The sequence below is a fragment of the Naegleria fowleri genome (assembly GCF_008403515.1).
Source record: "Naegleria fowleri strain ATCC 30894 chromosome Unknown tig58, whole genome shotgun sequence".
Lineage (NCBI taxonomy): Eukaryota > Heterolobosea > Eutetramitea > Acrasida > Naegleriidae > Naegleria > Naegleria fowleri.
In genome coordinates, this window is record NW_025407990.1 from 284471 (window position 1) to 298056 (window position 13586).

Here is a 13586-nt window from a genome sequence, read left to right on the forward strand (position 1 = left end):
CAAGAGAAGTGAATTCAAAAGAAAAACGGTCATGTTTGGAGGGAAACGAAATTTTTCGCTGTTGTTGCAAGAGGTCCACCACTGTGAAGGGTAAAAGGATAAGCAAGTTCCATTCGTATGATTAAGTTCTATTACTCCTGAACATTTCTGTTATATGTCTCATCATAGCCAAGCGTTCAAAAAGGAGACAAGATAGATACATCCCTTAAATGGTGTCAACTTTGACAAATATTAATCCTAAAAGCTTCATATCATCCATGTTCTGTTTTGAAAGATACCGTTCAAAAAGTGATTATCGAGGATTTTGGAATCTCTTCAAATATCATGGCTAATCTTGTCAGTCGATTTTGTTTATGGTCAAAGAATAAGCAAGAAATGAACACCTTCAACTTGTAACCCAACACTGTAAACTGTTCACTCCATAAGTCAACATCTTCAAGTTCAACATATTATTTACAAATTTATTTCAATAATGACTGTTTTGGCCAAAAAATTTATTTCGGTCATTGATCATGCCTGCTTCTTGAATCATCCCAAAGATGACCAAAGAACTATAGCAAATCGTACGAACAGGAGCGAGAGCTTTCAACATGTCGTTTTGCCAAAGGTATCGTCATTACATTTTGAGTGGGGCATCTCTCTTCTTGGTTTATACATTTTCGATTTCATGCCCATTTTCACTGTCAACCAAAGCACCACAAAATTGTGTTTTCAACCCTGGTCATGCCAGATCTACTCATCGTTTTACCATTTCAGTTCCAACGTTAAGAATCAACCTACTGTATCGTCTTGTCATCGATGTTCATTTCACCCACTCTCCTCCGTAGTTGTTTGAGCATTCAGTATAGTTCCTCTCCAAGTTCGACGATTCGCTGCAAAAGGGTGGAGAGACTGCATCACGAACTGCATCACCAACGAAACATCCGTTCGTCGAGATGCAACATTGTTTCCTTCTGTTCGCAAAAGGACCTCATTTCCAAACCTTCTTGTTTGAGCCAACTAGACCTTCCTCCGCAAAAACAGGATCCAAATTACATCTGATGGAAGACAACTTGTGGCGTTACTGCTTGTGTTCTTTTCAATTCTTATCCCAATCGGAATGTTTTCTCTTATTTTGAAACTCGTTTGAAAGGTTTTGAAAGTTGGCGCGAGAAGCTATTTTTTTGTAAAAATATCACAAAAATGTTAATCGGTAGCCTTATGCTGGTGCGAATGCGTCAACACCATCTTTTGCTTGTCAGTTGTTTCATCCGTACAGACACACACACTTGAATCAGAACGTCCTACACAAAAAAACAACCTCTTCTCTCTCTGTGGAAGCTGGGATAGTAAATTGCGAAACACAACATCATTATTTTCCTCTATCTCGATCATCAAGTTCGGCTTTGACTTTTCTCATCATCAGGAAGTATCATCTCGGGGCTGTCTTGGCCTCTCTTTTCATTATTGGACAAAGTGAACCAAGTGTTGTTCACAATCTTCGTTTCAAATACCAAATTTCAAATTGGCCGAGGACTTTGTTTTCCCTTTTTTGTTGTTGCCAATATATTTATCTAGTTTACAATACTCAATACTGCTGACAACATTGAAACAACATCCAAAGTGAGCCTGAAAACTTGCAATACCAACCAAACACACTCAGCATTGCCAACCTCTCTCTTTTGGGAATTATTTAGAACAATTCACCTCACACGTGTGTTTATTTTCTTGGACCTATCACTTGTCTTCTCATTTCACTCAATATTCCAAAAAAGTAACCTGAAAGATCTTCCAAAGATTTCGCTCCACTACAAAAGTTTACCAATTCACCGACAACAGCAATCCGTTCTGCTGACCTTTTTAAAAACTCGTTGCATCTCCTCTGTTGCATCAAACAACAACAACAGTAACAACAATCCTCAATCCTTTCTGAAAGAAGAGTGAGTACTGCAATCTCCAACAATGATGGACAGAAGAATCAGTATTGTCTCAGCAACTGTTGTTTCTCAACAACCTATTCCTTTCCAACCATCTGAACCAGAGTTATTCTTACCAAACAATAATAATAACAATGGTTACAACCTTGTCAACACCACAACCATTGTCGATTCTAGTTCATCACCACCACCCAATAATAATAATAACCGTAACTACCACTCCAACCACATTCCCATTCAACAACAACAACAACAACAACAACAACGAACTACGACAACAACAAACAACTCCATCATGTCACTGAACCAACCTTCTCAGCCAACATACAACCAACAAGCTCATCTTCAAGATCCTTCAAGATCCCACTTTTCACTTGTTTCAAGTCAATCGGTTCATCCTTCCATTCCTCAACCTTTCACTCCTCCCAAGCAGCAACATCTCTATTCCTCTCCTTCTTCCTCCAATTCTTCATCTTCTTACAACAATCCTTCCATGGTGGTTCATTCAAATCATCAACAACACTTTAACAATTATCAATTTCCACCTCAGCAACAACATAATCATTCTCCCTTCTCTTCCAAACCACAACATGTAAATAATAACAGTTACACCAATAATCTTGTGGACACATCTCAAAAGATACTGCCTTCGATTTCAGAATGGTTCCGAGGTGATAGTACAGGTATGACTGAGATGTCACCAATGTCGATGACACCCTCTTTCGACACCATGCCACAAGAAGCATCTTCTCCACCAAATGTGTCATTTTCTTCCTCCATTCTCGTGGCTTTGAATCAAAAGAATGTCACTCAACACTCCACTCATTCCCAACCATCATCCGAACTACAACCACATCCATCTGTTGCATGCGAATTTCGGCTGAATTCACAATCAGCAGTGAATGTTTCACCTCAACCAACAACTGTTTCACAATTCGTTCAAAATCACAGCAACATTCCTCATTCTCACCATGTGCATGAGAAATCAACTCGAATTGTGCAATCTAAGTCTCTTTTAAGAACAAACTCAGACTCTAGTGGATGCTCAATGTCACCAAAGAATTCTTCTTCATCTGCTCACGGTGACTTTAATACACAGTCCTTAATAAGTACAAACCACCAAACTCATCAATCTGTCATCAATCAAAATGTATGTCCAGCTGAGAATGTACGAAAGCCAAACAGGGGAAAGGCTCCCAATAGACAATCTAATTTCAATTCTGCTCAATCTGGAGAAAGCCACAATACAACGCAAACAAACACATGCTCCAACAACAATCATCAAGCGAGCACTTCTTGCCAAGACCAACAACATTCATCAACGATAAATGTTATGAAGAACAACAGTAACCACATGGATACTTCACACTCTTCGCCGATAGTGAAGGTAGCAACAACGACCTCTGCTGTGGTAGAGACAACAACTCGACACGAGAAGCGTCACAATAACAACCAGACGCAACAAGATCACACTAATAACAAAAAAGACAATATTGTGTTAGTGGTTGAAAATGTAGAAAGTATAAAGCAATACATTGCAGAGAAGGAAATGGCTCAACAACACTACTCCACCAGTGGTGGACATCATTCTCGAAGAATTTCAGCAAAAGAAGTGTGGAACTCGATCGCTGCTGCCACCGCTGCTAACAATGGCAAGTTTCTTAATGAAAATAAGATTAAGAAACAATCCAAGATGAAACACAGTAGAGCTAACTCTCCAATGAGCTTGGGAGGTGGTTCTTCAGCATCTCCTTCCATTCTTGAGAGACGATTCAGTAATGTTTCACTCTTTGAAAAACTTTCATTGGAAGATGTAGATATGAAGACAAGTGTCACATCGTCGACTTCTCAAGATCACAACATGATGAATAATATTCACAACAGTAATAATGGAATGAACAATAATAACTTACAAGGTCACAACAACCAGGTCTCAACGGGTCCATTCATCACTCCCAATGCCTATCCATCACAAATGCAACATCTTCATCCATCTCAAGCACTACAGTTACCCATTCCACAAACAAACAATAACACCACAACATCCAATGTCCACTTATTAGGAAATGAATTTGTGGACTTTTCTAAGGGCGAACATGAAATTCAAAAGAAAACTCGAGGAGAAAAAGTATACAAATTTAAAATGATAAAATTTTAAAATCCTAAACATTTATTCTTGAACGTACTTTCAATGTTCTTCTAATTGCATGATAAATTTTTGTGTGACCCTATAGAACATTCAAGATTTTTCTGTTTATTTACATAGTTTTCAAAATGACACATGTCATTTCCTTTACATCAAACCATTCTTTTTGTGAAGACAAAACATGTTTGCAATTCCACTCACTTGCTCATACAAGAGATTTTCTTCCTCTGAATTCATTTGGTTCTTCAAAACACCCTTTCTCAACACACTCCAATTTGATAAAATGAATTGAACAGCTTTATCATGCACCTCTTGTTCCTCTCCCTTTGTGGACAAGCTGAAAATTCTTCCAACATTTTGAAGAGACATGTTTTTAGAAAGTCTTTTCGCATATTCACCTTGAATGCCAATCAAACCAATTTTCTCAGCAAATTGAAACATTTGATTCATTTCATCTTCAGAAGTGATTCCAAACTTTTCACAAGCTGCATCCAAGTCGTCATTGTAACAGAAATGAACCAACGCTCGAATATGCTTTTCAGAAGGAGGTTCAAAGGAGTCCAAATCCAATTCCAACGGTGACGTGAAATAATTTTCCTTTTTTTGTGTCAAGTATTTCACATACGTTTCAGGAATCACATAAGGAATGGAAGGAACAGAGGTTGGTTTGTTTGCAGAGGGAGCAGTTTTGGCCAAATGAGTTCGAAACCAAGTGCAATGGCTGGCCATCACCAATCGATGCATTTGAATGGGTTGTTTCAACAATTTTGATTTCAAACAAACATCAGTAAGTGGTAACTTGTCGGCAATGTTTGGAAGTGTGTACTTGATCCATTTGGCCGATTGGGTTCCTGAAGTTTTCAAAAATTCTTCAACTTTTTTGTAATTTTCAAATTCCTTATTGATTTTACCTGTCAAGATGTATTCGAGCGCTTTGATGGTCACTTCAGTGTCGTAATTGACTTTGTAAGTCACAACCCCATTCTTTTCCTTTTTGAGTGGTGCAATGTCTGGAGCATTGATTTGCATGAATAATTGAAAGAATGGAATGGCATCTCCGTTGGAAGTGATGATAATGGCATCATAGAGATGAGGAAATTTGGAATTAATTTCTGAACGAGAGGAAATGAGAGATTTGAGAGATTTTCCTGGATATTTGCTTGAGGAGGACATGTTGAATGACAGCAAGGAACAGTGTTTGGGTGACTGTCAGATGTCAAATGGAAGACACCAAAGTAAATATGAAAAGAGTGTTGAATGGAGAGTAACAAATTCAGATATCGCTCACAACAACTGTTCGAGAGTCAACAACAAGAAAACTAATCAAGTTGCAATGTTTTTTTTTGATTTTAAACTCTACGGCTTTTCTTGACAGATGTCGAAAGAAAATCAACAAATCACCACCGAAGAGATAAAACTCTTTCGTAAGAAAGTACTCGCTTAGTGCATCAAAATTACAAAGTTCTCCTCATGATGGCAAGTGACAAGCTTCAGTACATCTCCAAAAGTCACACAAAAACGTACCCCATCAAGTACTGTAAAATCTCGCCCGTAAGCAACAATCGAGGGTAAATGATTGTTTTGGCAAAAAAAGTGCTTATGTTTACCCTGCCAATTTTTCTCAACATCATACCATCTTTTAATAACGGCTATTTTTAATTAGCGAAAGTTTTGGGTGGTTTGGATGCGAAAGCCTCCACTCTCTGTACGTTCACGAGTGTACAACATCATCACAGGATGAGCATTTTCCGGATTTTCATTCGTAAACACATTCTCCAACAATTCCGATACACCGGGAAGCGGTTGTCTTTAGATTGAGAAGTATTTGCAGACCTCTTGATGAAGAATTTGATGATGCTATTGTTGAAGTTGTATTTAATAAAGCTTTATTTGTGACCATTGACTGAGTATCTGAATCAATCAAAGGCAAATCAAGAAAATCAATACCAACTCCCTCATCCAGCACCTGTTCGTGCACTGTTGACGGTTGAGAGTTCATGGAGAGATATTGGTTATTTTTTTTTGGGGTTGCTTACGGGCAAACGTTTCTTACAGTCGAGATTTTACAGTAAATCACTAATTTACAAAATAAAACTTTACTGATCCACCGATGGTAATTTGACAGGTCGTTTTTGAGTCTCCACTGTCAACAACTTGCTTTCATCTTGTACATGTCTCAACAATCCATTCATGAACACATTTAACATGGCATGATGAGTTTCAAATTCTTGTCGTAGCATCAAGTTAATATTTTCTTCAGTTTTTGAATGAATACCGACTTCGAGAACCCACCAAAAGGTAGGAACGTATAAGACTTCATGTTGTTCCAATTCGACAGTTAAGGCGATGGCATCTGACAGGAAGGATTTTTTTTCATTTTCAATGAGATGAAAAGGATCGATAGAACTGTAAATGATATGACCATCCACTTTGTCATTTTCAATTTTCCAATCCAATGTCTTTGCTTGTGGTTCCATCATTTGGTTATGAAATGGATCAAATAACATGAATTTTGTTTTTCCTTTCACTTGAATGAATAAAGTTTCCTTATTGAGCTGAACCATGGGCAACACAAAATTGTTTTTCAAAAATTCATCAGAGTATGATAATCTCATGGAAATGGAACGTAAATGAAGTGTATCATTGAGAAAAGAAGGAGCAATAGGAATACTCGATTTCAAAAGCTTTTCCATTTTTGCTTCTTGAGGAGTGTTGACATGATTTTGAATATAAATTTTCTGATAAGGAATCATAAATCCTCCTGGCACATAATTGGATCTTAATTTTTCATAATTCAAATAATGATCCATGAGAGCTTGCCATGTACTTTGTTTCCATTCAAATGTCAATTTTGGATTTTGTAAAAAATTTTCAATTTGTAATTCAGTATCTGTCAATAAATCATCAATCATGTGTTGAAGAGAAATTATTCGTTCTATTGTTGAATCCTCTTTGGAAATTAATGATTCATAAGATACCATGTTATTGGATTCTTCAGTATTTTCTGAATTTTGTTGTTGGGATTGTTTGTCACGATTTCTTTCATTGAACGCTAATTGAATCATTTCATCACGTTTTAAACGTTGTGACGCACTGTCACTTTCTTGATGCGATTTAAAAGGGAATTCTTCTCCGATTTGATGTAATAATGGAAAGATATTGGAGCGTGGTGGTTGTGGCGAAGAAGAATCAGTGGCATGTTTGTGATATTTGCGTGACACTGTGTAAAATGTTCGTTTTGAAATTTTTGAGAGAAAAGTGTCATCCCATCCTGTCTTGAAGCATTTCCAAATGGATTTTGGTAACACTTTGGAACCAGCTAATTTTACAGGTCTTGCATTGGAAATGAAACTATATGAAAATTGAACAACATTTTAACCAATGGTTTATAAAAATTCAATTAAAATCATAATGAACAACTTACTACTTGAAAAATATACTACTCTTTGGCAATTTTTCTCTAAATTCAGGTACTCTGGTTCGTTCTCCTCTCTCTTCTCCTTCCATCTTTTGAATGTCTTTATCCAAATGAATAAATTGTTCATCATCTCTTTCGATGGAAACTCCTGCATAGAGAGTATGATCCAAATTTATTTTCACAGCTCTAGATTTCATCCATTTCAATACTGAATGTGACACAAACTCTTGTGTCATTTTAGGTAAATCCTCATTCACAAGTGTTGAACTTTTTGAATTTGAGTGAAACATCCATGAAAATAAAGGTGCCAACACCAATGCACCCAAAAAACATCCAACGCTAAAAATTAAAACAAATAAAAGTACATGTAAGATGGCTAATTTGTCTCCTTCGAGAATTAAATTCCGATGTTTATGATACAAATCAAAAATGGTTGAAAATGGCGTCACGACGTCGTCTGTTGTGTGAACTCGTTGCTGATAATGATGAGAAGTAGAATTTTTGTGAATTTCTCGAATTTCACGAGGAGTAGTCATGATGGATGTGTCATTGCGTTCTTCTTCGTCGTTTTCATGGTTGTTGTCATGATGATGATGAGAATTTAGTATTTCCTGATTTGGATTTGGGGATTCCGAAGAACGAGTGTTGTTATGGTGGTTGTTGAAGATGGGTTCTTGTTGTTCTATTGTTGTTGTTGGGATCGAAACGGAAGGCACAAAACTAGAGTGAGACATTTTTTTAAAGGCAAAACGTCAAATGTCAGAAAAAAGGTCATGTCATTTATTTTCTTTTTCTTCGTCAAGATTGTTGCTCGACCTTATTGCGATGCAAGTTAATAATCTCCAACCAGATTCATATGGTCATCTATATAAGACAAGATAAAACGGTCTCCAAACAAATATCCAAAAATGCCACAAGTCAAAAAGTTCAAAACTTTCAATAAAAACTCTCTCAAAAACAAATCACATCCCTCTAACTCACTTCTCAACATGATTCGATTTGGAGAATTTGCGATTCGACTCGTAATTCGATTAGTGGCCTCTTCGACCAATACAAATTCACCTTTTCCTCCAAATTTCACATTTCGCATCAAATGCCTCAAATACCATGCCTTAATAATTGGACCCAAAAAACTACATGTGAAAACGTTAAGGAAGTTAAAGAACCAGTGAGTGAGCTCGACGGATTTTCCGCAATAAGCACTGAACCAAAGGAAGGATCCAGGTTCAGTTTCGTTCCAAATTATTTTTTGATCACTGACAGGTGTTGGGGTGATGACATCATGTGAGTAATAAGGGGTTGTGGAATTTCCATTTTCAGAAGTGACAGAAGTAGCTTGACCTCCTTGTGGATAAATGCCCTCCTTTTCTCTCCACATTAATCTCTGATCGAGTTTTGACAACAAGAAATGATGCATCAATCCCAAAGCTTTCCACAATCCACAAGTGTAAACATTTAACAAATGATTAATGGCATAAATGAATGCCATGGAATGACAAGTGTCAGATATATCCAAATCAAGTTTTCTATTTCCAACTCTCATATTTCTCACATGAAATCTTGTCAAACGTAAAAAACAACATGCATCCAATAAACCACAACAACAAATCTTTCTTGGCAACCAAGTGATTACGGAAAATAGTATCCATTTACAATCTTTGGAGGTTGTGTAAAACAATCTTGAATGAATGGATCGATACCAACCGGAATTCAAGGTGGTCACTGGATATGGACTCGTAGTTGAATTGTTTTTCATTTCTGTGGAATGATCCATCATGTCAAAAGTCATTCTTTGATATCTGTCTGTATTCACTGTACATATGGCAATACATAAAACCAAACATGAGAGGATACATGGAGCAAGGAAAAAGACAACGAGAATAACGGAAACCGATACAGCAATGAGCACGACATATTGTTGTGGAATTCCAACTTGTGGCACTTTCCAGGGATCAAAATCTGAGAAAACTGGTTTGGGTAAGTAAATAATTACCTCATCATCATTATGATGATTAGAATTAGATGAAAGTTCCTGAGATTGTGGTAAAAGAGAAAGAAATGAAAAGTGTTGAGAGAGAGCGACGGAAAGACGGCTCTGTGGAAGTTGAGCTGCTTGACATTTGGCAGATGCTTCACAAAGGATCATCACAAAAAGAAGGAAACCACATATGAGAGAGCAAGGTAGAATCTTCATTGTGATGATTGGTGGTAATACAAAGACAGAATGGCCAATTTTTTTTTGAGATTTTGACAAGGTAGCCAATGTTCTGAACATGACTTTTATATGGTTAACATATTGAGCAATATGGTATCTCAACACTTTTCTGAACATGACTTTTATATGGTTAACACATTGCTCAATATGGTATCTCAACACTTTTCTGAACATGACTTTTATATGGTTAACACATGTTAATGAATTGTAACCATATTGCTCAATATGGTATCTCAATACTTTTCTGAACAACACTTTTGATGATGGAGAAATCAATCAATTGAAAATGCCACAAAGAGAGCGACACTACAATTTATTAGACATTCAGAAATTTGAAAGCTTGTTCTTGAATATTTGACAGTATTTGCATTAACAGACCTTCAATCTCTCACTTGACCATCCTTCCTTATTGAGTTTTGCAAATACTCTTTTTTTCATCAACTCCTCCCTATAATAATGGACATATAACACTTGTGCAAACAATGAAGGCGAGTCATTCATCCCTTCTCCAGTTTCTGAACTTGTTTCCCAATAAGTGACGCATCCTAATATGCGTGCTAATTGTTCCCCATTTTCAAATGAAATCGGTTGAAATAAATGTTTTAACTTGACGATTTCACATTCTGATGGATTCTATCGAATGTCGACCTTACATCCCACAAGAATAAATGGTTGGAAAGTGTTTTCTAATTTCTATAATCCATTTTGAAAATAATTTCTCAATACTCGTTAAATCAAAGACAAAAGATGTCTGAATTTGGGTAAGCAAGAGGTCTTAACATGTCATATCTAATTAAGGTAATGAACATGGCCATTCCATGTCAATAAATTAAATAACTCATCCATACAGAGAAAACACGCTTACTCATCCCCTCCTGATGTATCCCATATTGCGAATTGGCTAGATTGACCAGTAGTAGCAGTTGTGAATCCATTTCCAGAATATTCAATGGGCCTTAAATCACAAAGAGCTGGACAATATTCTGGAGAACGATATTGACCAAACGTTAAAAGTGCACCTAAACATGTTTTTCCAACTCTATTACTTCCAACCATCATCACCTTAAAATTCAACGGCTCATCATTTAAGTGATTTTTTAACAATTGATTGATGGGTAATTTGGCACACATTTTTTGTAATTGTTTTTTTGAAAAGAATGGATGTGGTTGAAAGGAAACTTTTCTGATCACCATAGAATTTGTGGAGTGATGGATCTAGATGTACACAACTATCGTGTAAGTATTTTTGAAATTTCTTCACATTCAATTTTGTCAATTCATGTCAAAAGAAAATCATGCAATGTCTTGTATTTTAAAAAACTTTAAGATTTCGTACTGAGTAGGAACATCTATTGGAGTCACTACGTCCACTATAAACTCCAATCACTAGAATGTCAAATGTATTTCTCGTAGAAATTAAGGAAGTAAATTTGATGACTCCATCAGGTGGTTGAGAAACACTTCTTGTTGTTTGCACATAGGAAAAATCGTAAAATAATGGATATAGATATCCATTATTATAGCCATAGATTTCTCTTCCCCATTTGAAAAAAGGTGAGACAGAATTTGGATTAATGTAATAACTGCAAGAACCTCCGTCCTTAATTTCAAGTTCAACACGTGTGATATTGATCTGTCTTGGAAAAGTGATTTGAATCGCTCCTGAAAATATTTGACTGGGATAATTGTTAGAAAAATTTGGGCTTGTGGATGTAGTATAATACATGTCTCCCATATTGACCTTCACTCCTTTTTTTGGATCAATCTTATTGTAGTTGTTGTCTTCATCTATTGTTTCAATCATCAAAAGTCACACCAATCGATTGAATATAATACCTTGTACTTGTACACCATAATATGTCTTTCAACATGGCTATTTCATTTTGCATGTGATTAAAGATCAAATCAATCTTCTCTTCCTGACTCAACAGTTGCTTCTTCAACTCAAATCGGTAAGACACACTTGAATCGGTGAATCAAACGTGTCATACAAGGTTAATAATATACGACCTTGCTGATTAGTTGTTGTTAATTCCATCAAGAATTTGGGGGTCACACTATTAATACAACTCTTGTAATATCTAAACTCCATCACATTTGAATTCTGTTCTTCACATTTATACTTGTCGTACAAGCGATTGGAATGGAAAAACAAGGTGGTTTGATTGAGTATCATTGTAATTTGTAACTGTTGAACGAATGGTTGGTTGGGTGAAGGGGTTCCTTCTTGCTTGTTGTATGCCGTGAATTTATATTCTTCATTTCCAGGAATGTTGAGATTACCTTGATTTCTCTCGTTTGGCAAGGATGCTCGAATGTTTTCCAACGATGGCTTGGAGTGAACAACATTTGAACATATGATTGAAGAAGGACGCAAAGAGAGAGGAGCAGAGCAATCAGCAGTAGATGGGGTGTGATCATGTTTTTAATTTTTTGATTATGTTTTTTGCAACCGAGGCAAAAAGGACCACTCAGAATTAGGCATGCTGTCACAAGCTTCATGTCATCTTGACAAGTTCACCAGTTTCAAGCTATCCTGTATTTGGTTTTTTTATGTAAGCCTCAAAGGTTGAGATTTGCTCAAAAGGCTTTCCTCAGTTCTTTCGCATACAGGCAAGTCATCAGACATGTTGATGACAACAAGCAATCCTGTCGTTCAATATTTGAATTCCCTTTCCCCTTCCATCCCGATTCTAAACCAATCATTATTGAATCTAATATGTTTCTTATTCAATCTTCATTGAATCACGCAATTGCTCAGTCATATTCAATTGCTTCATGAATCTCGTTCAAGCAGCTGCTTTCAATAAAATTGGACAATCAACTGACTGAAACACTTGAATTTTCATACCCCATTTAAACACTCCTCCATCATCCATCGGAACGATTTTTTTTCTCATGAAGCGCGCCAAAAATCGGCAATTGGAATTTGTCCTCAAAAGGACGTCAGCTTCACTGTATGCATTCCGCTCCTTGATGCCCGAGGAGAAGAGGAGGGACGCTTCATGATTCTCTCTGAAAAGAAAACACACACACATTGTATCGCCCGCTCTTTTGCTTTCTCATTGTTGTTGAGGAACCTTGTTTAATAACGAATTCTCTCATAACACAGATCCATCACTCACTCACCGCGTAACCACCATAACCACCATAACTCTGTGGTTTGAATTCAAATATATTTGGAAGGATTTTTAAGCTTCTCTCGCAATCATCACGCAAGACTCCAATACGCAACAAAAACAACAGAATGAAAAACAACAACAGCATCAGTTTGTTACGACCACCAACACCACCTTTTGCTACAAAAGGCCTTCTCCTCTTGACTCTTGTGGTATTCATTCTCTTCGTCGTCGAGTTTGAATTCATTCAAAGTGTTCATTCTTTAACGTCTTCTACAGTTTCTGCTCCTTCTCCACGCAATCACACAAAACAAGCTTCTTCTTTCTCTCAACAACAATCATCCAATCCTCTCGAACAAGATTTACAGCAACAACATCTTCATGAACGATATATGCAAACATTTTGGATTCATCGAGAACATTACAAGTTTAATTCGGCAGTCTTGTTTGAGAATGTCACTTGGTGGTTGTTGGCAGTGATGGGAATGGTGTATGTGGTGATGGAGGGACCAAAGATGTTTCAAAAGGGTGGAAAGCAGCAATTGAAGGAAAAGACTCATTGAAGAGGGAGTGTGACAAGCCTTCTCATATTGATTATGATTATTATTATTATTTATTTTTCGATTCATGTCTCATTTAAATTCTCGGATCAATCATGAAGATTCATATTATGAAAGACATGATGATGATGTACAGTTTGCATTCTCTAATGAAATGTAAAAAAGCTAGAGTCTATTTCACAACCACCTTAAGAACTCTCTATACACAGGAT

The 13586-nt window shown here is 36.6% G+C and overlaps 7 protein-coding genes across 7 annotated transcripts; 2 read left to right on the forward strand and 5 right to left on the reverse strand.

Annotated features, from left to right (window-relative positions):
- Window positions 1–1941: 1941 nt before the first annotated feature.
- Window positions 1942–4074, forward strand: FDP41_007177 (uncharacterized protein; the record flags this gene model as incomplete). The annotated part of the gene is made up of 1 exon (XM_044710893.1): window positions 1942–4074. The coding sequence occupies one exon, from the start codon at window positions 1942–1944 to the stop codon at window positions 4072–4074; it is 2133 nt and encodes a 710-aa protein (XP_044558503.1).
- A 135-nt stretch (window positions 4075–4209) lies between these two features.
- On the reverse strand, window positions 4210–5235 carry FDP41_007178 (uncharacterized protein; the record flags this gene model as incomplete). The annotated part of the gene is made up of 1 exon (XM_044710894.1): window positions 4210–5235. The coding sequence occupies one exon, from the start codon at window positions 5233–5235 to the stop codon at window positions 4210–4212; it is 1026 nt and encodes a 341-aa protein (XP_044558504.1).
- Window positions 5236–6158: 923 nt separating this feature from the next.
- Window positions 6159–8214, reverse strand: FDP41_007179 (uncharacterized protein; the record flags this gene model as incomplete). The annotated part of the gene is made up of 2 exons (XM_044710895.1): window positions 6159–7413; window positions 7487–8214. 2 exons carry the CDS (start codon window positions 8212–8214, stop codon window positions 6159–6161), a joined length of 1983 nt encoding a protein of 660 aa, XP_044558505.1.
- A 98-nt stretch (window positions 8215–8312) lies between these two features.
- Window positions 8313–9674, reverse strand: FDP41_007180 (uncharacterized protein; the record flags this gene model as incomplete). The annotated part of the gene is made up of 1 exon (XM_044710897.1): window positions 8313–9674. One exon carries the CDS (start codon window positions 9672–9674, stop codon window positions 8313–8315), a length of 1362 nt encoding a protein of 453 aa, XP_044558506.1.
- Window positions 9675–10556: 882 nt separating this feature from the next.
- Window positions 10557–10826, reverse strand: FDP41_007181 (uncharacterized protein; the record flags this gene model as incomplete). Its single annotated transcript, XM_044710898.1, has 1 exon — window positions 10557–10826. One exon carries the CDS (start codon window positions 10824–10826, stop codon window positions 10557–10559), a length of 270 nt encoding a protein of 89 aa, XP_044558507.1.
- Window positions 10827–11007: 181 nt separating this feature from the next.
- Window positions 11008–11499, reverse strand: FDP41_007182 (uncharacterized protein; the record flags this gene model as incomplete). The annotated part of the gene is made up of 1 exon (XM_044710899.1): window positions 11008–11499. The coding sequence occupies one exon, from the start codon at window positions 11497–11499 to the stop codon at window positions 11008–11010; it is 492 nt and encodes a 163-aa protein (XP_044558508.1).
- Window positions 11500–12942: 1443 nt separating this feature from the next.
- Window positions 12943–13377, forward strand: FDP41_007183 (uncharacterized protein; the record flags this gene model as incomplete). Its single annotated transcript, XM_044710900.1, has 1 exon — window positions 12943–13377. One exon carries the CDS (start codon window positions 12943–12945, stop codon window positions 13375–13377), a length of 435 nt encoding a protein of 144 aa, XP_044558509.1.
- Between the last annotated feature and the right edge of the window lie 209 nt (window positions 13378–13586).